A 24,641-nucleotide genomic window follows, 5' to 3' on the forward strand; every position below is an offset into this window, starting at 1 on the left:
AAACTTTAAGTTCTTAGCAAACCAGAATTCAAGAGGTTAACATTCTCCCTTTTGGTCAGAAATGCAGCTGCTTGGCAAACCAATGTTGAAGCCTCAGTTTAGCAGGGGCATTTCACCCCTAAGAAAAGTATTCCCAGACTTAGCTTGCTGATAATCAGGTAGCTGAAAGTCCAGCCTGGTTCTTATCTTCACCTTGAAGCTTCAGAAGCCTCTTTGTATTGTCTAAGTTGTAATGGCATTTCTGCGCAGTCATAAATCTTTCTCTGTGCTTTTGGGTGAAAGGGAGTTTAGATTTCATTTATAATAAACTTGTGACTCAATGGCACTTCGGAGAAGCAGCTATGAGTTAACAGTCAAGATTGTCTCCTGCCTCTTTCTTTACCAACTAAGCCATCCTTATCAGATCATCTGGAGATGATAAATAGTTTTCCACACTCTAGCTCCTAGAATGGCATCTTGCACATTAATAAGTGTCTGTTGAAGAAATGAATGAATTCTCCCTCCAAGCTTTTGCTTTTGTTACTCATATCTTCCCCTTTTAGAATTTTTTCCTTACTCTCCACCATCACCTACTCAACCCTAACCCTTCTTCAAGACATAGCTCAAGACCCACCTCCCCCACAAAGACTCTTCTAACAGCCAAAGTCCAAACTGATAATGCTGTCTTCCAAGTTTCTACAGTAGGAATGTTTAGTGCCACACAGTTCAGCTCTCAGATTATTCTCTCACTGTTTCGTAAGTGTCAGCCTTGTCTCCCCCACTATGCATCTATGGGTCATCCACTATATCTACTGCTATGCTGAACCTCTGGTAGGTTCTTGATTAATCAATTGATCTGTTCCCATCCAAGGATTTATCATATGGCCCTCAGAGGCTAGTTCACCCTTCTAGTCCGTGTTTTTGGCAGGAGCAGTGAGAACCAAGGACTAGAGACAGTCAGCTGGATAAGGCAGGTGAATTGCTTTAATATAGATTAAGTGCTTACAATGTGCCATCTGAACAGTTTACTCAGTCTTCCTTCTGCAAAGGCTGCCCCAAACTCATCTCATGCCCTTCGGAAAGAAGTTTACCAAGAATAATGTAGGAGGTGAGTTTCAATGAAATGAGAAAGAAAAGTAGGATTAACTTCTTCAGACTGTAGAATTATTTTGTTTCTGCCCTACAAGGTAAAAAATCCCTTTATTGTCTGCCTTGGTGTTGGAGTAACTTTGGGAAATGACTTCAAACTCTTTAATTGTGTAACCAGCCTTCACCACTGCATCCTCTACCTCTTCCTCAGTGAGGGAAAGACTAGAAAACCTTTGGTCACCAATCATGTAGTAGCCGCACTTAAGGGCATCAACAAACACCAAAAATCCTCCCGGTTTCAGTAGGCTGCTGAGGTTCTTGAGGGCCTGCTGGTAGGTAGGTAGGTCTTTGCAGGCAGCATCCAGGCATAGTGCTGTGAGTAGGCAATCAGCCTGGGGCAGAGAGACAGAACCCAAAGGCTGGCTTTGGGTCACATCACACTTCAGGCTATGCTTGATCTTCTGTCTCAATCTCTCCTCCTTCTCAGCCCACTTCTCTCTGAAACAAGCAAGATAATAGACTTGCTAATGATAAGAGGCAGTTCTTGCAGCCTAGATCACACGGGTTCTTCAGGTACTATGGCCTAGACCTTGCAAAATCCTGATTGTTTGAGTCACTTCCTTTAAAAAATAACTTTGGGGCAGCTGGGTAGCTCAGTGGATTGAGAGCCAGGCCTAGAGATGGGAGGTCCTAGGTTCAAATCTGGCCTCAGACACTTCCTAGCTGTGTGACCCTGGGCAAGTCACTTGACCCCCATTGCCCACCCTTACCACTCTTCCACCTAGGAGCCAATACACAGAAGTTAAGGGTTTAAAAAAAAAGAAAGAAAATAACTTTAAGTAATTTGTTACATTAAAATACCCAGGCAACACCCTCCCTCCTTCCCTCCTCTCCCCCCCATTAAAGAAGTCATCATTAGACAAAAAAGATATTTGTATATATAAAACTGTCTTGCATATTTCTACTTATCAGTTCTTTCTTTGGAGGTAGACATAACAAAACCATTCTTCAAATTGCCTATTATCACTGGTATTATTCAATATTGTATTAGAAATGTTAGCACTAGCAAAAAGAGTCACTTTCTTTGTGAGGAAGGGAGAAAATGATGTGAGAATATACCCCGGAATAATAGCTAATAATCATAAATAATAGTTATTTAATGCTTACTCTGTACAGGCACTGTAAAGAACTTTACAATTATTGTCTCTGATCCTCAGAACAATCCTGGCAAGTAGGTGGTGTTATTATCCCCAGTTTACAGAGGAGGAAAGGAAGATTAGGGCAAAGGAAGGTTAAGTGATTTGCTTAGAGTCATATAATAGCTAGTAAGGTTTGAGCCAACATTTGAACTCAGGTCTACCTGACTCCAGGCCCACTACCTAGTTGCCTCTATATGCTTAGGAAAGCACTTAGAATGCAAGGTGGCTATTCAAGTATTCTCTAGAAAGTTGGGCTTAAGTCAGTGGCTATACTAGCTCAAAGTATGTGGAGGGGCAGACTGGAATAGATCCTGGCTGCTCTAGTTTCACTAAAGTGTTTTCTAGGAAATAGAGTAGAATCAGCTTCAAGGTGGTAGCTGCTACCCTGAATTTCTCCCAATTTGCAAAAAGTAAGATTTTACAAAATCAAAATGCTATTTTCTATTGAAAATATTTTTTAAAACATAGTTATATTGTCTAATTTTCTAAAAATCCATAGTAAAACTTTTAAAGTTATAGATACCTAGCACTTGTATAATTTGAGTGAAAATGTTTCTATAAATGTTAATGAGGACAAAAAAGGTTTGATGTAAAATAATTAAATTGGGAACTTGTGTACAAATACACACTAGGAATTGACTGTATCATAAAAAGCTATGTCTCTGGATATCTATTTTTCTATGTTCCTAGCTTCTCTCTTTCCTCTTTCCTCCCTTAGAATCTAAAGTCCTTTCATATGGCCGGGAGGGGTAGGTATTTAAAGGGCTTGGGCCAGGGCCTGGTTCAGAGTAGGCACTTAGTAAATGCTTGGTGCTTCCTCAATTGAGTTTACCTTTAGTCAGCATTCCTCTGCCCCAGCCCTGCTGGAAGGAGCTTACATTGGATTATCAGTGGGATGGGCATATTCTCCTCAAAGCTCTTGTCAGGGAAGTTCCTGCCTTATCACTTGTCTTCTGAAGAGAGTCCTCCATTGAAGGCTGACTCACCTGGGCTGGCACCTGCAGAAAGGACACTGGCTACCCTGAGGTCACCAGGACTTTCAGCATCAGTCACATTCTAGCTGTACACTCACCTGGCTAGCAATGACCTCTAGCCTCACAGGGCAAATACTAACAGGAGTTTGGGTTGGAATTCTTTCTTGGTAGTGGCCTGGGTCCTTCTGGCCCCTTCCCCCTCTCACACTGAGCAGTTTTCTCTAGCTCTGCTCTCATACATATTCTGTACCCTGAAGGGATTTCATATCTCCTTCTCTCCTGCCATCTACATGTCCCTCTCCATTAATCTCTCTGTCTCCCTTTTTTCTCTCCCTCTTTCTACTTATCTCTTGGTGGGACTCCTTTTCAAGGCTTCTGGTTCTCTACCCTCTACCTTTCCCTGAATTTCTCTATTTCACTATGTGTCTCTGTCTCTCTGTCTCCCTCTTCCCCTTTCTCTCTTTGTCACTCTCTGTTACTCTCTCTGTGTCTGTCCTTTTCTGACTTTTTTCTTCCTCTGAGCTTGTACCTCTAATGTAATTCTTGCTTCATGGAATTAGGCTTACCCCCAAGGACCCTGGAGATCTGGTAAGCAGCAGAGAAACACTTACCTATCTCCTTCCAGCTCACACACATATTTCACCACAGGAGACCAGTCAAATGCCCCTGGCTCCTTCTTCAGCCACTTGCTGAGCTCCTCAAGGTTCTGGTCAGTGTAGTCAGTGACCACAATCTCCTTAAAGGACTCACAGGCAGAGAGGAGCTGGTAGATGGTGGGGCCAGTGCCAATGTCAATCAGGAGGTCTCCTTTCACCCTGCCTGTCCCAGAGAAGAGGGTAAAGGTGGGTGATTGGGAATGAAGTGCTGTGAGGAAGAAAGGCTACTCAATCCCACTTCTTCACACAAATTTGTGAACATCAATGTGAAAGTAATAGAGGGATATAGGTTTATTCAGCCTATGATTCATTTTTATTTTTTTAACTTTATTAAAAATTTTTTTTCTATGGTTACATGATTCAAGTTGTCCCCCTCTTCCCTCCCCTCTCCCATAATTGACAAGCAATTCCACTGGGTTATACATGCATTATTGGATTCATTTAAAAAATGGAACCCAATTCAACAAAGAATAAATTATATAAATAAAAAGAGTAAGCCATATGAATGTTCATATAATTGTATTATTGTTATTAGATTTAATCAGTAAAGGTCATGAGCTGGCCTCCATGATTTATTTCACTGAGTTTATAACTAATTATTATATCTAATCACCATATATTATATAATAATAATATGACTACAAACTTTTAAATAAGTCTTAGATCCTTTTTACTAATATTTCATTTGATCCTTACAACCTTCCTACGAGGTTCTCAATGCAGGTATACCTATTCTCTTTTTACCTACCAGAAAACCAAGGTTCAGAGAAGAGGCAGCATGATAGAATGAAAAGCATGTTGGATTTTGAGTCAATGGACCTGATTTCTAATCTTGGTTCTGCTATCATCTATCTGCATGATCTTGGGTTGAATATGCAATCTGTCTGGTCCTCAGAATCTTCATCTGTGAAATGAATGTTCTCTAAGATTCCTTCCAAATCCTCTGGCTTGCTTGGGGCTACCTGGCTAAGAAGTGACAGAACTAAAACTTGAGTAATCTGGCCAAGTCAAATCGTGGTCAGTCTAACAAGTTAAGACCTTTGTTCTGGCTAGACTCCAGAATTCAGTTTTTAAAAAAATTATATCTTTAATTTATTTCATTAAATAGTTCCCAATTATATTAAAAAGTGTTAATCTTCATTTTTTTGAGTTTCAAATTCTCTTCCTTCCTCCCCCACCTCCCCTACCCACTGAGCAGCAAGCAAATGTGAAGACATGCCAAGTAAATTTCCATATTAGCCATGATGCAAAAGAGCACACAAGAAAAAGAAAAAAAAACCCTAAGTTTTAAAAGTATGCTTTGATCTGTAGAGTTCATCAGTTTTGTCTCTGGGGCTAGATGGCATTTTTCACCATGGGGTCTTTAGAACTGTCTTGGCTCACTGTCTTGATCACCAGAATTCCTTTCTATAAGTACCTGTACTGCTTTGCCACTGTGACATTGTCTCTCCTTGGCTAGCTCTTCAGAGGCCAACATGGCATATTTCCTTTCATTCCTTTCTTCATGGCTTTGCACACCTAAATTCACTTCTTCTTCATCTCTGCCTTTCAGAATCCCTACTTTCCTTCCAAATTCAACTGATATGCCATCTCCTCCATAAAGCTTCTCATGATCTCCCAAGTTGCTAGAACCTCCCTCCAGTTACATTTACTTTGGCCTATTTTAAAATTTACTTAGGTGTGTACATGTTCCACCCTCTCAAAGAGACATAAAGTTCTTGAGGGCAGAGACTGCTTCCTTTCTGTTTCTCTGATCCCAGTGCCCAAGTACAGAGTCTGCCAAATAGTAGGCACTTAGTAAATACCTGTTCATTCATTCATTCATTCATTCATCCTTTCATTCATTTCAACTCCCGAACTTGATGTCAACGACGATGCCCATGCCCACCAGGAAGATACAAAATCAGAACAAAAGCTTCATCGTTGGACCTTGCTAGGATAACGAGGCTACTTTTGTACATACTCTCAACTCTGCACTCATAGAATTTAGAGCCAGAGGGAACATGAATGAATGATCACTGAGGCCTGAGGACCAGATCCAGCCTGCTGCCTATTTTTGTACAGCCAGGGATCTACAAAAACGTGGGCCAGATTTAGTTTCCCAACCCTTGACTATGAAATTGAGGCCCAGAGAGAATGCCTAACTGTATATGTCTGAGTAAAATCATACAATCAGCAGAGCCAAGCTCTCTATTCCAGAGCCAGCACTCTTCCCATTACACCAAGAGACAAGGAAAAAGGTTAATTTTAAGGTGACCAAATAGGAACAATTCTCTTTTTTCATCCTTCTCCCCACATAACCAATATTTTTTTCTACTTTCCATCTTTAGTGCAAACACAGTGAGGGGAGGCCTGAAGGTTCTCCAGGGGAAAATGCATTTGTACACATGTATATATATATATATATATATATATACATACACACACACACACATACACATACAGACATCTAGTGCATGAATCCATTCAGTATAGAAAGGAAAAACAGTAACAATTGGTGTGGAATTAAAATGAGAGAAAGATAAATCAAAACATAGCCCCTAAACATCATATCAGGTTTCCCCAGACTGTAGATTCAGGGGACATTTATCTAATGAATACTCATAAGACCCTTTGGGGTTAGGCATGAGTTTTAAAATACTCATTCTATAGGAGACCCAGAGAAGTTAGGAGGGTGTCTCTGGATCACAGAGTAAATTGATGTGTGCTGAGGACTAGAATTTAAGAGTTCCCCTCATTGCACTCACATTGACTAAGGAATGAGGTTTGCCAAATGGATACTGTCAGTTCGTGATTTATGCAGTCTATATAGCTCATCCCTCTCTGAAACACAGAGCTTTTTAAGGAGTTTACTAAATTCTCTAATTTTCCTTGCATATCCCTCATCCTCTGAGTGACCTCCCTTATTTTTTTTCTCCAAGATCATTGTGGCACAATCTCTCTCTCTCTCTCTCTCTCTCTCTCTCTCTCTCTCTCTCTCTCTCTCTCTCAGGTGATTCTGACTTGAATTAGAAAATCATAGAATTTCAGAGTTGGAAGGAAACACAGAGACCATCCAATCTGATTCCTGATTCTTACCTCTCTAAGAATCCTCTTTAAAATATTTCTAAGAAGAGGTTATCCTATCTCTGCATCATAAATTCCAAATTCTAGTGAGGAGAAACCCATTAAATATTTTTTTTACATCTTAGAATCAATACTGTGTATTGGTTCTAAGATAGAAGAACAGAAAGGGCTAGGCAATGGGGGTTAAGTGACTTGCCCAGGATCACACAACTAGGAAGTGTCTGAGGCCAGATTTGAACTTAGGACTTCCCATCTCTAGGCCTGAATCTCAATCCATTGAGCCACCCAGCTACTTCCCCCCCACTGAATCTTGAAGCAGCTCATTCCATTTTTAGACAGCCCTAATTGTTAGAAAGTTTAGTGGTGCTAATCACATGAATCAATTCCCATGACTATTTACTCTGGTGTTTGTTTTTCTCCTTCATCTTCTGAGAGGACCAAAATGACATCACTCTGTTAGGGTATGGTACAGTGTGTCCAACTGTGCCTGATCAGACCAGTTAGACTTTGGAAGGTTCTACCACAGGTTGAGCACAAAGAACCTATATAAACATTTGAAATGAAAATGTCTCACATTTCTTTTGAGCTACTGAAATTCAGCTTTGCTCATAGAGCATAGCCCCTTCTTTGATGTGGGTGGTGCAGTGCGATAGAGCGCTGGTCCTTAGAGTCAGGAAGACTGAGTTCAAATCTAATTTCAGACACTTATTAGCTGTGTGACTCCAGGCAAGTTACTTAACCCCATTTGCCTCAGTTTTCTTATCTGACAAAAGAGCTGGAGAAGGAAATGGCCAACCATTCCAATTTCTTTACCAAGAAACTCTCAAATGGGATCACAAAGAGTTGGGGCACTACTTAACCACACTTTACTCTGGTGGGAAGGGAAGGGAGGGAAGACTGGATATTTACCAGAGGAGAACGTCTTGGCAAGTCTTCTGAGGAAATGCATCAGAATCTGCTTTTCTGCAGAGGGGCTGGGTCCAAAGGTATAATATGTTTCCAGGTAACTTTGAGGGTTGAAGTGGCTCAGGTAGGCATCTTTCGAAGTGAAGTTGGATTCCCCCATTGTGTCTCCTCACCCTGGTGCAGTAGTTCTACTCCTCTCCCTCTGCTGCTTCTTCCCTTGCTGGTCCAGGGACAATTCAAGAAGAGAGCAGCCCAAATGGTATTTCCTTGGCTCTTCCTGAAATACAGAAATGGAGGAGGAAAAGAAGGAGGAGGAGGGGAAGGAAGAGAAAGAGAGAGAGAGAGAGAGACAGAGAGAGACAGAGAAAGAAAGAGGAAAACTCATAAAAGGAGAGGTTATGTTTGGGGAAAAAAAGTAGAATTTAGTAAGCTTTTTAAAGATGGGGTTTTCAGAGAGACTTGGGCTATATTCCTTACCACAATTTCTCCTCCTCTTCCTATTCTAACATTCCAGCACAGAGAAAATGTTCAAAATGTGAGAGAGAATACTGGGATCAGAAATATATAGAGCGTGGAGGAATGTTGGCTGAAGTTTCAAATGAGGCCCAAGATGGGGTAGAAATGGAAAAAACAGTTTCAAATTTCGAATGGAGGCTTTCTCTAAACTCTTGATTTTCCATAACCAGGTCCCAACCAACCCATCCAACTTCTCCAGTTAGGAAACATCCCTCAGTCCAGCATGCCCTCCTTGCTCCAATCAGCCAACTTAAATCCTACCAGTCTTTCAAGGTGCAAGTCAAACTCCATCTCTCCAGAAAAATCTTTCCAGAACTTCTAAACAAGTCAAAAGAGCATTGAATCTGGCATCAAAGGACTTGGGTTCACATTTCAGTTTTGTTAGTGCTCAGTTTGCAAAATATAGATGGAGTGGATGAATGGATTTGATGATCTCTAGTGCTCTTCTAGCTCTAAAACCTAAATCTAGCTTTTAAACCATATAGTCTAGCACTGAGGGAGCCTGCAAGGAGCTCACAATTTGATCGGAGAAGCAAGATTAAGAAAAAAAAACCCAAAACTTTGGAGGTGAAACACAAAATATGTAAAAGATAAAAGAATATGTAAAAAAAGATTAAAAAATATGAAAGATAAGTAACACTAGCATCTTGAGTTAATATGTCACTCAAACACACCCAGGAGGCACATTTCTCTCATGAATGGTCATAAGGTCCTTAGGATTTAAGACCAAGCATTATTTGCATCCTCATTGAATAGGTAACCTAGAGAGATCACAGAGCAAATGACTGTGGACTACAGCTTATAATATAGTTTACATAGTCACATTCGCATCAATGCGAGTTTCCCAAATAAACTCAGTGAGTCAATCTGAACTGAAACAGAGCTAATCACATCAACCAGTCATCCTCCTAGTTCTTTCGCCAATTTTTCTGACATTTTCTGGGCACCATGGTTTAAACATTTTCTTTGTTTCCAAGTGCCCAGAATAATGTTAAAAACATATTGAATGCTCAGTGAGTACTATTGTGATCTAGATCAAGAGTCCTGAATCTTTTTTTGTATCATAGAACACACACACACACACACACACAGGGCAATCTATTCTGGAGCCCAAGGACCCCTTCTCTGAATGTTTTTTTTTTAAACCCTTGTACTTCGGTGTATTGTCTCATAGGTGGAAGAGTGGTAAGGGTGGGCAATGGGGGTCAAGTGACTTGCCCAGGGTCACACAGCTGGAAGTGGCTGAGGCCGGGTTTGAACCTAGGACCTCCTGTCTCTAGGCCTGACTCTCACTCCACTGAGCTACCCAGCTGCCCCTCTGAATGTTTTTTTAAAAAAAATCATAATTAAAAGAAATACATTTCAGTTAGAGGCCAGTGAAAATCAAAATGTAATTTTCTCCCCCATCCAAGATGTGGTCTATTGTCTTGTTTACAAAAGCATGTCTCTTAACTTCTCATATTGTCATCAAGAATTCCTTCAATATGTATGCAAATTTTTCTCTCACAGACATTTTATAAAGGTAACAATTTAGGCATTTGGATTTATAGTTAGGGCTACCTCTATCACCTTTTGGGGGTGGGTAAATCAGTAGTAATAGCCATGATTTTTCCAAATAATTTTGTTTGTTTTTCTTCTTAGTGCCCTATGTCCCAAAATGACTTTGTACTATTTTGTACATGTTCTGCCTGCTTGTGTTTCCTCCTTTAGAATCCAAGATTTTTTTGGGTAGAGTCTGGCCTTTTTATCCCAAATGCTTAGCACAGTGCTTCAATAAGCTTTGATTGTTCCCTATTACCTCTGGAATCAAATATAAAGTCCTCTGTCTGACATTTAAATCTCTTTCCTAACCTGGCCCCTTCCAGTTAAGTGAACCATCCAGGATCAAACAGTGAGTAATTATCAGTGAAAGGCTTTGAATATAGGTTTTCCTGTTTCCAAATAGAGTATTCTATCCACTGCCTCTCGGGCATAGTCTTCAATAATCCAAGGTCTCCTCTCTGTTCTGATGGGATATAAGAAAAACTTCAGGAGGTCAAGAGAGCAACTCATCCAAAGGAGTTGAGTCCATGATGGGTTTTTGCAGCCAGTCCAGCACTGATGTTCTGAGGAGCAAGAACAACTGTATGGACTCAGCCCAATAGAAGGTGAGATGAACTGGCAGCAATGTCACTTTTGGATGTGAACTGGTGGGAACAATGCCATGAGGAAATTGTGTCATGTTTGAGCCTACTTTCCCCTGAGGCTGAAGTGGTTTAAAGGAGAAAATGTTCTCTGGGAGCTCAGGGAAGACGTTCTTTTTGCTATAACGACAAATATCCCTTTACAAAAGCTACTTGATATTGAAAATTGGTTCTATGGAACTGGTGACTAATAGGGTATGTGTGTAGGGGGAATATACCTGGAATGGGGGCTCAAGATGATAGCACTAGAGACGAGACATCCCAATCTCTCAGAAGTACCCTGAAAACTCTAAGGGTGAGATGTAACCAGCCTTGCTCTTAGAGAGTAAGGAAAATATATTTGCTATATATATATATGTGAACACACATGTAGATATATAGGTATATTTATATATGGACATATATATATTCTACTGGAGATCAGTACCTATATTTTATATATTTAAACATACACAAATGTATATAGACATACATACAATGTCCCAAAAGTTTTTTTCAGGTATTAAAAATTTAAAGCTGCACTAAGACTTTTAGGACACCGTGTGTGTGCAATGCATTTGTGTGTGTTTGTCTATGTAATCTTGGACACTGTAGTTGGATGGTAAACTAGAACAGGCAGAGGAAAGGGGACTGGATCACCTTTGGAAAATTGTGTTGTGCCTTTAATGATTCCCCACACAACTAGGGGGTTCATATTTTTAATGATAGTCTTTGAATGGTGCTTTGTGGTTGTGAATTAAGGAATATTCTAGCCTTTTTAAGGAATCAGAATTGCCCATCATCCAAGCTGAAATGGAGACATGCATGGCAGTCATGAATGGATTGTAGCATGTTACAGATAGTGAATTACATTCTGCTACAATGAAGAAACAGAGCAACAAAGAGATAAATGAACAGAACAGAAGACTGACTAGCTGATGGACAGCCCATGTCCTTCACTGTAGCTATACAACAACAAGAGAGCTAGAAGGCTCCCAGGGTTTTAGGAAGACAGACGAGTTCCACGAGAAGGTGTAGGTAATGGTGATCTTCATCTCTTTGAGGAGCCCTCATTGATGAGATTCCAAATTGCGAACCAAAGAAGTATAGGTATCCCTTCCACATGACAACTTTCCTCATCACAGTTTCAAGATATTACAAATCAGCATAAGAAATTAAATGGGAATTTGGGAGGAGTTTTATGGAAGTCATAGATAAAACTGTAAGGACCCTAGGGAAACTATAAATGATTGTTATACAGCCCCAAGAAGTCCTAGTGATAGAGGTGTGAGGCAATAGGAGGTGAAACCTCCTATATGAATGGTAAGGATAAGTTTACTTAGAAGCTGCTTCTATGATCTAGCTGTTGCTTATGAACTGATTGGAATTTGCTAATAGGAATAAGCAGTTCACTAGTTCCCACCTACTATCACTGACTAATGAGGGAATGATTGTTTTCCCTCAATTAATAATTAAATTGTATAATAACTTCAAGGGTAATACACTTTGATCTCTATTTCTGACTACGATTTGTTGGATTAAACCAGAAGATCAATAATTATGAAGTTTGCCTTCAATAGTTGCCAGGCAGATCTCTAACTGACAAATTTCCTTTTGGGATTCTGAGAATAAACCAGGTCTATATTGGTTCTTTATATCAACTAATTTAATGATAACAGATAAAGTAAAGGAAAGATTGGGGGTGAATAATGAGGAAAGAGAGATTAAGGACAGAATCCTAAACCTTATCTAATATATTGGTTGTATACTAAATCTTCAGTAGATCGAAAGCAGTTGATATCTTGAAGTCTGCCTGGCAAACTGCCTGGCCAGGCCAGAAGCCTGACTCTGATTGCTTGATGGTTTATTTCAGTCCACAATGATGTTGCTTTTGCAGTTGATCTTCTTGTTTATAATTAGATTGATTTACAGATGTTGATTGATGATTTAAGCTGGATGCTGATACACACAGAATAGTCTATGAGCAGTTTAGGCACCTAACCCTAGCTAAGAGATGATCCTGAAATGACCCTTTCCTCCCAGCAGTATCTCACAATTGAGACTCAGATATTCTGACTTTTCCTGCTTTTATAGCCATATCTCACCTGATTTTTGGTCTCAGCTCAGCTCAAATGCCCTTACTGCATTCTGTGTTCCAACTTAGTAACTGGCAATCATGCTGGGCCAAGATGACTTCTTGCAAAAGTATTTACAATTATGTCTATTTTGCTTTTGCAGAATTTTTAACCTAAAAACTTCTGTATACTTATTTATACCTAAGTTTCTACACTATACTATGATAGCTAAATCTATTATCCCCTCTGTCTTTGAATATCCCCCAAAATAATAAAACTTATCTATTATGCTATTCCTTAACTATCCTTATAAGTTACCTACACACTAAGACAGGGTATAGGAAAAAAATAACTGGAAAAGTAGAGGAGTTGGATGACCAGCAGGGGCAGGAAGAACATGAAGGGGAGCAGATGAGGCCCTAGGCTTAGGAAATGCTGAAACTATGGAAAATTAAAGCCATGTTGACAACTTCAAATTGCCCATCTGATATTTCCTCTGTCCCTCATACTTCTCTCAACATTCCCAGCAAGCTAAACAGCAGCATCCAGCCCCACTGAAGCACTGACCTCATGAAAGAAGGACTCCAGCAGAAAGTCTGTCACCTACAGGAGCAGTTGGATTCTGAAGTAGCCCAGAAAAGAAAGATTTTGCTTCAATTGGTCAAGGAACATGTTGAAAATGCAGACCTGAAGCAGGAAGTCAATCAGATGCTAATGAAACATAAAAAGGAAGTAGAAATTCTCCAACAGAAAACTAACTCCCATTCTATTAGCAGTCAATTAGAATCAGAGTTTTTGCAAACTTCACAAGAAGATTATACTAAAGAAACTCAGACCCATGAACTGAATCCTCCACCAGAAAAGAAAGAAGAGGAAAAGACCCTGTCTTGGGCTTACAATCAGATGAAGGTAGCACATGCAGAAACTGCTCTAAAATTAGAGAAGACAAAAGACATGCTCTTTCTGCAGCATCAGGTCAACAAACATTGCCAGAATGAACTGGAAATTGTGAAGATAAAAGCTGATAACTGTTATGTTTGTAATAACAGAAATGTTGGGAAGCTGATGGTTTGGCCAGGGCCAGAAGTCTGCAGGACACTCTCCTCCCACACAGACAGGCTTGAGTGAGTAGGAAGGGGGTTAGGTACTCCTTGCTCTCAAACCCCTCCCCCCAAGCAGTTGGTTTCAGTTGATGATGGAGACAGGGCTGAGGATCTTAAAGCAAGATTCAGCAGAGGCTAATCTTTAATGATGTTCCCTTTCTCTAATTTATATCCTCCACAGGTCTGATTGAGGACTGAGTAGTAGCTAGTTATCCTAATGTTGAGGACTGAGATGGGACTTGTCTTCTTAGGCTGGCAACTGATAAGAATCAAGCTTAATGGCAGCAGTGAGTATTTTCAAATAATTCCCAGGCACAGATATTAAAGTTAAAGCTTATATTGATAAAAGAAAGGAAGGGGAAGGCAAGAGGGGGTAATTAGGATTTGGATAAGAAATGGGAAGCCCTGAACTGTCAGGTTGAAGCTGCTCCTCCCCCCCCCCCCCAGGAGGGAGTGGCAGACCTTAGCTGACTTGCTCTCAGAGCCAAGAGTAATTGCTTCTAATGTCTATATAACTAAATAATTATTATATTGATGCTGGAAAGGTCTAATCCTACTAAACAGGCAAACTCCTGAGTAGAAACCACAATGGCTTTTGCCACTATGGCCTCTCAGGCAAATCTCCAAATCAAGAGCAGCAAGCAGAAAGATCTGCTCACCTCAACTCCCAGAAAGCAACTGTTTAGCTCCCTCTCAACTGTCCCCTCACCCAAAGTTCTCCAGGGGGGGGTCCCCTGGAATTCTGGGTGAGGCTTGACCCTGTATTTTGCAGGAATTCCATGCTGCCATCTTCTATATTACATAACAGTGAGAGAGAGCACAAGGAAGAGTGGGAGAAGTTGAACGAGCTCCTGGACCTCAAGAACAATCACATTTAACAGTTAGAAGGTAACTTCATCCTCAATGACCCTGTGGGGAAACCCAATGGGTCCACTGAACTGAAACTGGATTGGGAGTCTCATTACCTATCCGAGGAGAGCTCATTGAAGTCAGCTCAAATGCCTTCATTGCATTCTGTGTTCCAACCTAGTAACTGGCAATCATGCTGGGCCAAAATGGCTTTTTGCAAAAGTATTTACACACAGAAAATGTTTGGAAACTCATATTTAAATGCTAATACTATAAATATATACAATTTCTTTTTTAAAGTTAAAATAAATAAGAAGTTAAATTTTTCAAAAAAAAGAATATGAAAGCCACAAAATTTTACATGGATTTACAAGGATTATGCCCCTAGTCCTGTCCTGGCAATATGGAAGGGACACATACTACTATTCCTAAGATTCCTTGAGGGCAGGGGCTATTTTTGTCTTGTGTTGTATCTGGTTCTTAGCACAATGGCTGGGACATTGCAGGCCCTTAACAAATGTTTGTTGACTTCACCTGACTATTTCTCAATATATATATATATTTTGCTTCATATACAGGTATCTCTTCCACTTTGTGGAGGTTGGGGTGCAGTGTCCCATGATCTGGAAAATCCATATAAATTTTTTTGGCTCTTCCTTGATGCTAGAGAAGAAGTCTGAATTTTTTCTTTTTCTTTTGTGGGATGTTTACTTTGCATATTTATGGTATTAAAAGATAAAATATGTTGATATTATACAATACATATGTGTTATATATTACTGAGCTTCTAAATTTTTTCTGTATCATTGACTGACCTTTGTATGTCATCTATAGCTCCCACAAAACTACCAAAAAATTCCCATGGTCCAGAGTTCAAATATGATCTCAAGCACTAGTTGTATGATCCTGGGCAAATCACTAAAAATCCTGTTTTCCTCAGTTTGTTCATCTATAAAATTAGCTAGAAGAGGAAATGGCAAAACACTTCAGTATCTTTGCCAAGAAAATCCCAAATGGGGTCATGAAGAGTCAGACATGATTGAAATGACTGAACAACAATGAAATAACTTATTAATGGGGTGATTATAAGAGAAGTATTTTGTAAACCTTAAAATGCTATATAAATGTGATTTACTACTTCTACTCCTGCTACTATTATTACTACTACTTACTACTATTTACCAATACCATTACTATTACATATCAGAGAAGGAAAAAAACAAGAAGGTGTCAAAGAGACATGCTGGACAAGCTTCTGTAGATCTGAAAAATAAGGAGTGAAAAGGCAGGAAAGGACCTCCAAAGATAAGGATTAGGGACAATATACCAGGGGCAGTGGACATAAGCAAGAATAATATAAGGAGGGGGCAGATTAAATGGTTCAATGGACTGAGAGTCAGGCCTAGAGACCAGAGGTCCTAGGTTCAACTCTGGCCTCAGACACTTTCTACCTATGTGATTGTGGGCACCTGACCCCCCATTGCCTAGCCCTTACCGCTCTTCTGCCTTAGAACTAATACCCAGTATTGATTCTAAGATGGAAGGTTGAGGTTTAAATAAAAAAGAATAATATAAGGAGAATGATAAAGGAAAGTTGTTTGGAGAGGGACAATAAGTGTGTCTCTCTTCTGTCCTTATATATTTTGTTTGATGTTGTTGAGAAAGAGTTGGAGGTAGAGAAAGGCTCTAAAAGCATACCTTGGGGCTTACTGTGTCATAGTATTTGATCATAGCAAAGATACTAAACTAAAGGTACTAAAATATCAAATGAGATAATAATGTACAGAAGGCACTTAAGTAAACCTTAAAGTACTATTGATATTATTAATTATATGCCAGCTATTGTAATGGTAGTTATTGTTCATTATTATTAAGTGAAGGTCTAATATACTCCAGCAGTATACAGTAGGTCTGCTGAGTTATTCAGAACTTTCAAATAAAATGCTATTATATGTGGAAAAGTCAGTGGATGTGGAGAGCTCTTTATGTATCCAAGGTCAACTTTTTTTAGGGTTTGGGTCAATCTATTTCAGTTGTGGATTTTTTAAATTTTGTTTTTAAGATTAGATCTCCCTATCTCACCTAGGTTGGAAATGTAGGACTATTCAAAAGCTAATCCTGCTCTGATTGGGCAGGGGCTTTGATTTTGTCCGGTTCAACTCTAGGCTGGTTGGTCTCTCCCCATTGGCCTTAAATATACAAGCACAAACTTCTCCCATCTTAACATATTAATGCCCAATTTATCTAATCAGTTTAGCTTAATGCAGCATAGAACTCCCAAATTCCAAAGATCTACCAGGCTCAGCCTCCCAGGTAGCAGGGATTATAGATGAGCACTACCATACCTGACTCAATCCATGTCAGTAGGCTAGAGTTCCACCCCTCTGTTCCTTAAAGCTTGGTTGGGAGAAATACTTCACTCTTTCAGTGGCATGGGGACTCTTCCTTTGGATACAGGTTACAACCTCTCTACCACGTGGTAATCTTTCAAATCTTTAAAATATGATCAAAAAATTCATTGCTCTATGACCAACCTAAATAGGCTGATGCTTGAATTACAGACATTCAATCCATTAGTAGGCTCGTGCTTTTAGGGTTTTTACTGCTTGGAAGATCATAGATAGTGTTAGGGTCCGAGTGGATTGCCACCCAAGGAGCACACGGAGACAATGCAATCCAAGCAAAGGGAAGTCTTTATTTCTAGTGCGCGCTAGGGGAACTCAGCAAAGGAGTTCCAAAGCAACATAGTCAGAGTGGAGTTTAAATACATTTTTGAAGCTTTGATCTAGTACCTATGAATAGATTCATGGTTTCAGTTCAGTGCTCAGGAAGGAACAGGACTTTACCCTAGAGAAAAAGGACTCAGTGTTTTGGTCTGGTGCTTAGACTTAAGGAGAACAAGACATTACATATCAGACAGGTATGCAGGTGGGAGTTGGGGTTTAGTTTTAATCATTTACTTTACTTCATTCCCTACTTCTGTTTGTTCATAGTGAGAAATCTTTCTCACAACCACGTCATTGCATAATTTGGGGGTCGTCTCTTTGGTATTGTTGCTTCAGAACCATAACCTGGACAGTGTTAATACAATCTTTAACAAACCAGACCAAGCGATTAAGAATGTAGGGTTCAAAAGTCAACAGAAGAACAAGAATCACTAAGGGTCCCAGAAGGGTGGAGAAAAAAAGTGGTGAGCCATAGAGAAGACTGAAATAACTGCTGATACCATGACTGACCTGTTGCCCAGGCTCTTTCCCTGGAGACTAAACTCCTAAAGGGGGATTATAATACTTAATATTGATAGTAGTGAGGCTCATAACTTGGGGAAAGCACTGGGGGTTTTTAATAAGGGAAGAATTTCCAATGCAGGTGCCCGGACCAGTAGTTGATTGTAATGTTAGGCCGACCTTTTGGTCTCCCCAGTTACAAGAAGCTGGTCTGTCTAAGACAGAGGTATTATAGGAGGCATTTAAAGCTATAGCATCATAATAAGGGGGCCGAGCACTCAAGCAGAGCCAGCAACTTTTGGTCAAATTAGGTTGGGAATTGTTAAGAGCCATATAAGAGGCTTGAAGAAGTGGCCACAAGGGTCCTTCAAAGGGCCAGAGGCTATAATCTCACATCCCCAATAGCTACAGTAATACTGACCTGGCTGATTACAGGACTCTTTTCCGGGATTACTTGCAGGGCAAAGGTAGTGATGTATACAGGGCCCATGTTTTACAGCCATCCCTTGATAGTTGCATCCCCAAATATAGGCAATGATCCTGCACCCAGGAAGGGAAAAGGTTGGGGAGCCTGAGGTAACAATCGTCTGGAGTTCTCCCATTTCCAATGAATAAAGAATCCATTTCCAAAGTTGGGGGCTAGCAAAAGGGGCTTCATGGGACTGATGTCCCACAGCTAGAATTAATAATAGGTGGAAGGGAAGTGGGGACCTAAGGCTGGATCAAAACATCATGAGTCAGGCAAATAGAGAAGGAGGCCTAGAATTGTGGAAATAAGCATAATCAGCCATGGAGAACAATGGAAGAGGCTTCCTATGCCCAGCCCTATCAAAATTGGATGAGAATGGGTACTCAGGGCCCATTGTGATTGTGAGCACAGGGCAAAGGGGAGAGGCTCAGAGGTAGTGCTGACAAAACAGCTCCCTTCCAGGTAGAGCAGTTTTGTCCTGTAAGTGCCTGCTGGATCCCTCCAGCCCATTCCCAGAAGGCTTCATTGTCCCACCTCAATTCCCTACATAGTGGGAGCAAAGGAATTTTCTGCCTATAGTTTGCCTGAAAAATGTCTAAACTAGAGTGGTACAATGTCCTACGTCGTCTCCCCCCTCCTCCAATCATCTAAGGGAATAGGGCGATGGTTTCAGCCTTCTGTAATCCCTGAGAGGAGAAAGAGAAGCTGTGGGCACAGAGTCTCCAGGGACATGTCTTTAGAGACTGTTCTCCTGGACTGGCTTACACAGGTCACAAGATAAAGGAAATGGACATAGAACCTAGGACTGGGGCAAAAGCTAGAACACCAGATATAAAGAGAGAAAATTTAGTACAAGAGAAACTGATATTAAACCTTAACATTTGGGTATCTTTGCCAACATACTTCATCTCCAGAAATCATTCTTGGATAAGAATTGATCCTTCTAGGAAGTTTGATTCCTAAGTTGTTTGCAGAGTTGACAAGTGATGTTTCTGTTACAAAATATCCTTTTGCAAAGCTCACATTAATAAAACATCTATAAATACTTGAATTATTATTTTACAAATAAATTTCTTTATCTCCCAGATTCTGGAGGAAATCCAGAAAGTTTTGGGTTATATTTCCAAGCTCAAGATCCAATACTTCAATTGTGGTAAACTAAAGCTGCAAGCTACAAGTCATCCATCACTAACTTCATCTACTTCTCAAAGCATGTTCCCTAACAATTTGATAATTTCCAATTATCTACCTAATAGGTTGTTTGGGGAAATGGAAACTTTAATTGTATAATTTGCCTCATGTGCTGATTATGGGACTTGTCACAAAAAACAAACAGGGAAAACATTTCCTCACATCCCAAGGGACACGTAATGAGGGGGCTTCATGTGCAGGCCAAAGCTGTCACTGGCTTATGCCATTGCTGTGCCACTCAAAGATTAGTAGTTTAGATGGTCAGAAGAGGTCCAGTCCAGGTTGAGCCCTAGAATTGCCTCCCTAACCATCACAGAACTTTCTCTGTATCACCATTAGATCCCAGAAGCCCTCTCCTTCCTTAAAGGACAAGTCTTACCCATTACAGTTTAGAGAAGTCTGCCAAACAGCAGTCTAGAAACAATTTTCCATTCCCTCAAGCAAGCCTTTCACATCCCTACAAGACTGATCACTCAGTTATTCTTACATATTTTGGTAATAATTAACATCTCACACTTTAGTCACAAAACCTGAATTAAGGAACAGGAGTGCTGGATTGAGCAGCTCCATAGTAAATATAAAACAGGGCTGTATTATCTCCTGAAACAGATTTTAGTTTGAGCTCCATAACTTACAAATAACTTTAAGTCCTTTAGCAATCTTTCAGTATGTAAACAAAATGAATTTCAAAGCATTTACTCTTATTCCTTTCAAACCTCTCTTTAAAACAGAATATAATAGAATCTCCAGTTTAGTTTCCTTTTACTTCAAAACATTGCTACATAGCTGATCAAATACCATCAAGATTATTCTGATTCATCATTTTTTGTGTCTATTTTGCACCAGAATTCACACCTATTATTTAGTTATCCATTAGAAACTCCATCTTTTGAAAATTACCAAATTCTTAGAACCTGTATTATTAAAACCCATGCATAGATTAACCACTTTAAAAACTTCTTGTGTATCATGATTACTTGCTGCTAGTTCTGACAGCACATACATTAAAAGAACATCTCATTTGAAATATCCCAAGTTAAATTCTAGAATAAGTTCTCTAACATTACAACTTTTTTTCTGTTACCACAATAAATAAATTACATTGTACCATATCAAAAATCATTAGCAATCCTCAACCCTTAAAATCAATTCTTACATGAAAAATACTTCTAATTGTGGAGTAAAATCTCCCTTTTGTCTTAAGGCTTAATTTTAAGTTGTCACAATATATGTTATTTGCTTTTTATAAATTTCCAAACCATATTTCCTTTGTATTAACTGTCTTTTATTCTCTATAATATCTGAAGTTTCCCTTTTTATTTTAAATTTATGCTCCAATTGTGGTGAATTAGGGAAACCTGAATTTTTGCACAATCATTATTGATGTTATAAAGTTGCTATTAGCTTCTTGTTCATTTTTTTACTTTACAGAGCTAAGCTGGCAAGTCATACTTGATTGTTCACTGTACCTCTCTGAGTCTGTTCACATGAAGCTATTCTACATGTTTATTCTTACCCATAATAATATTTTTTTCTTTAAACAAATTGCATGTTATTCCTTAGATCATGAATTTCTTCTAATACATTGCACATGCTTTTAAAATAATTTTATATACTAATAAATTACAATGCTGTCCAAATTTTTTATATTCATAATATACTAGATTCCTAATGCAAAAATAATACTATTTTTGAATTACCAAAATTTGAAACCCTAATGTTAATTATATTTTTACCTATTACTTAATATGATGGTACAGATCTTAGAGTAACATGTTCATATGTTTTCCCTAAATTCAGTTCGATAAGCATTTTTGGTAAGTCTGATCATTCCCACACTGCAAATCCTAATAGATAGCTTTTCAATATAAGTTTTGTGCATTCTTAAATTTAACAGAAATTCCATTTTTAACTAGTAGTCAATGAATTTAAACAATACCATCAGTACCTATTCAGTTCCTTAGCAAATATATACTCTAATGGGTAGAGAAAGGTCCATGAGTTTGGGGGAGAATGGGCGACGATTTTTAGCTTCTCATAGCTACTTCCTGCTGAACTGGGGTGGTGTGGATGATTCGCTCTCAACAAATAATTTTCTCAAGGACCAGTCTCTGTCTAAAGGGATCTAATTTTGAAATGTAAGCCAATTGCATTGTTCTAATAATCTTTAAGTTAAAATTTTCACTAACATCAGTTTGATTAATGTTAGGTTGAATTCATGGTTGTTTAAAGAAGCTTTTTCACTCTTGGTTAAGCACTGAGCAAGACTGATGGTTTTTATTTATTTTTTTGCTAGCTAGGAAAGTTAAGCTGCACTTCTGTACTTCTGTACACAACTAAGAATCATTGCTTTCTCTCTGAATAAGTTTTTCTTAGATTGCATTTTAGAATCTTTTGTAATTTTCATTAGATGTATGTCTCAGTACTTAATCTGTTGATAGAATTTGGTGATGGGATCAAATTTGTCCCTTTTTCTGTCTTTTGATTTCCATGTTCCCTTTCTCATGGCCAGTGAGAAATGGGAGGAGAAATGTTTGACAGATTAGTTTGTTTAACTCTTGCCTTAATAAGAGCAGAGAATAAGATTTCTTTTAACCAATTAAATTATCTTAGAGTTTAAGACATTCAGAAATTACAATGTTATTTTCTGAATTTCTCTAACACCTCTATCTGTCTTCCCCATTCCTCCAGAATGAATGAAGAAGAGAGAGAGATTTATTTTTCCCAACCTGTAACCCTCCCATTGTGATCACAGAAAAACAACATATAACACACAGATTGATCAAGGACACATTTCTCCGGGCATATCACACACACTCTGACAATTATAAACCATAAATTATATAAGCTAGATTTTTCTTTTCATCCTGGCAAAAGATCAATTGTTACAATTCATATCTCCATGTCTAAAGAATTCTGTGAAAAAGAATGAGTCAGAAAAGGGTTAATTCTTAACAAGGAGCTGGCTGACATATGATGAATTTTGTTTCTTAATTACCTTTCTTCATGCTTCAATAAGTATCCTAAAATAAATACATTTTTGCTTCTTCACTTTTCTATGAAGTGGGATTCTGATACCTGCCCGAATAATTCCAGGTATGCCACATTGCTGGAAAGATTGATATAGCTAAGTGAAAATTGTTAAAACTTTTTACATTGTCTGTGGCCATCACCAATTGGACTCCTTCCAAGGGAGAAAGAAAAAAAACTATGACAGAACTGGTTTTTCTAGCTGAAGCAAAGTAGCCAGCTACTTCTAAAAAGGGGGGCAGAGAGGAAAATTTCTGGTCACTTTTAAATTTGCCGTTTAGTCCTAGAGAAAAATACGCTTTTCCTGGTGTCCTTCTAAGAAGGGCCCAGTGCCCTAATGCTTAATTTTGAATAGTGGTGGGAGCTTGCTCAGGGCTCTATCCCCCTTTCCCCGGAGTCCTCTCAAAAGGATCCAGTGCTCTTTACTTTCCCCACACCTGTAGTGCGTCCACTACGAGCTTCCTGGGGTTCTGCCAGGGACTCAAACCCTGGACTTCCTGGAATCTAGTTCCACCAGAGACTCAAACTCTGGACTCCCCCTAATTATTTCCTGGGGGACAGGGGGCCTCTAACCCCCTGAAGTTCCATATCGAAGCTCCGTATCTTTGTCTCCGAGCTTTCAGACAACTTCCTACCCACCTGTCTTAATTAGCTTCCTGGCATTCCCGACCTGCTTCCTCGAGGAAGACAGGAAATGTCTAGCCAGATTCAGAAAAAGGTGAGGAATTGGACTTTTGCCTGGTGACTTGGCATAGGACGTCCTCCTAAGCCGAATGCCCAGCCAGAGTCCGACTTCCTCCCATACACAATCATACAAACAGTCACACTCCACAGACACACTGCTCACCTCTGGAAGTCATTACGAAATCTGGGAGAGAACTTCCCCTATCCCGGTGGTCCTTAGGGGGTTGAATCCAGCTCCGGACGAGCCCCCATATGTTAGGGTCCGAGTGGATTGCCACCCAAGGAGCACACGGAGACAATGCAATCCAAGCAAAGGGAAGTCTTTATTTCTAGTGCGCGCTAGGGGAACTCAGCAAAGGAGTTCCAAAGCAACATAGTCAGAGTGGAGTTTAAATACATTTTTGAAGCTTTGATCTAGTACCTATGAATAGATTCATGGTTTCAGTTCAGTGCTCAGGAAGGAACAGGACTTTACCCTAGAGAAAAAGGACTCAGTGTTTTGGTCTGGTGCTTAGACTTAAGGAGAACAAGACATTACATATCAGACAGGTATGCAGGTGGGAGTTGGGGTTTAGTTTTAATCATTTACTTTACTTCAATAGAACAGGAAGGGACCTTAAAGGTCATTTAGTCCAAACTATTCATTTTACAATGAAACTCAAAATAAGATGAAATACATAGGATTATTAAAAAAGCAATTTTATTGCTATAAAGATATAAACTTCTCTTTCCCATTCAAGTTCATGGACCCCCTGAAATCTAACCACATATTTCTGAGGGCCTATGGACTCTAGGTTAAGAATCTCTAACATAAGGGGTCATCAAGTATTTAAAGGGTTATCATGTAGAACGATATCAAATTCAAATCAAATGGGGCCTGTCATCCAAATAGGATCCCTACAGGTCACATATTGACTTAATTTTATAATGTAATATTGTCTATGTTTCATTATTTTAAATTTATTTTCTTAAATATTTACCAATTACATTTTAATTCAGTTTATGCCACAATTGGGATGTTGTGTGTCCGGATGTCTGTTGGGCACCTCTGAAATAGAAGATGGACCCAACTGGTTCAGTTGGATCCCAGAATGCAAATAAGGAGCCATGAATGGAAGTTGTAGGAAAGCCTGTGGATTTAAAATTAAGATAAGGCACCCTTCTGCCTTGGAGCCAATACACAGTATTGACTCCAAGATGGAAGGTAAAGGTTTTAATAAAAAAAATAAAACAAAATAAAATTAAGGTAAGGGACCAGCGAGGTGACTCAGTAGCTTGAGATCCAGGCCTAGGAATTGGGTTCAAATTTGGCCTCAGATACTTCCTAGCTGTGTGACCCTGGGAAAGTCACTTAATTCCCATTGCCTAGCTCTTACTGCTCTTCTGCCTTGGAACCAATAATACAATATTGATTCTAAGACAGAAGGTAAGGTTTTTTTTTTTTTTAAAAAGATGAATATAAGGGG

General features: G+C 39.3%; 1 protein-coding gene across 3 annotated transcripts; it reads right to left on the minus strand.

Annotated features, from left to right (window-relative positions):
- Positions 1–941: 941 nt before the first annotated feature.
- Positions 942–23,469, minus strand: LOC123241922 (nicotinamide N-methyltransferase-like). Of its 3 annotated transcripts, none has more exons than XM_044669425.1 (4): positions 23,339–23,469; positions 7,873–8,146; positions 3,853–4,060; positions 942–1,566 (listed from the first exon to the last, which is right to left on the minus strand). In XM_044669425.1, the coding sequence occupies exons 2-4, from the start codon at positions 8,027–8,029 to the stop codon at positions 1,131–1,133; spliced, it is 801 nt and encodes a 266-aa protein (XP_044525360.1). In that variant the 5' UTR covers positions 8,030–8,146; positions 23,339–23,469; the 3' UTR covers positions 942–1,130. The 3 variants fall into 3 exon arrangements, with proteins under 3 accessions (XP_044525360.1, XP_044525361.1, XP_044525359.1); XM_044669426.1 differs by lacking the exon at positions 23,339–23,469 and adding an exon at positions 23,131–23,145; XM_044669424.1 differs by lacking the exon at positions 23,339–23,469 and adding an exon at positions 8,347–8,403.
- Between the last annotated feature and the right edge of the window lie 1,172 nt (positions 23,470–24,641).

The sequence above is a fragment of the Gracilinanus agilis genome, chromosome 3 (assembly GCF_016433145.1).
Source record: "Gracilinanus agilis isolate LMUSP501 chromosome 3, AgileGrace, whole genome shotgun sequence".
NCBI classification, from domain to species: domain Eukaryota; kingdom Metazoa; phylum Chordata; class Mammalia; order Didelphimorphia; family Didelphidae; genus Gracilinanus; species Gracilinanus agilis.

Excerpts from the sequence above, each read along its gene's own strand:
- LOC123241922 (XM_044669425.1), bottom strand. The coding sequence starts at position 8,029 with ATGGGGGAATCCAACTTCACTTCGAAAGATGCCTACCTGAGCCACTTC. Across the intron at positions 4,061-7,872 it reads TGCCAAGACGTTCTCCTCTG|GCAGGGTGAAAGGAGACCTC; the intron begins GTAAATATCCAG and ends TCTCTGGGACAG. Across the intron at positions 1,567-3,852 it reads TGTGAGCTGGAAGGAGATAG|AGAGAAGTGGGCTGAGAAGG; the intron begins GTAAGTGTTTCT and ends TGCTTGTTTCAG.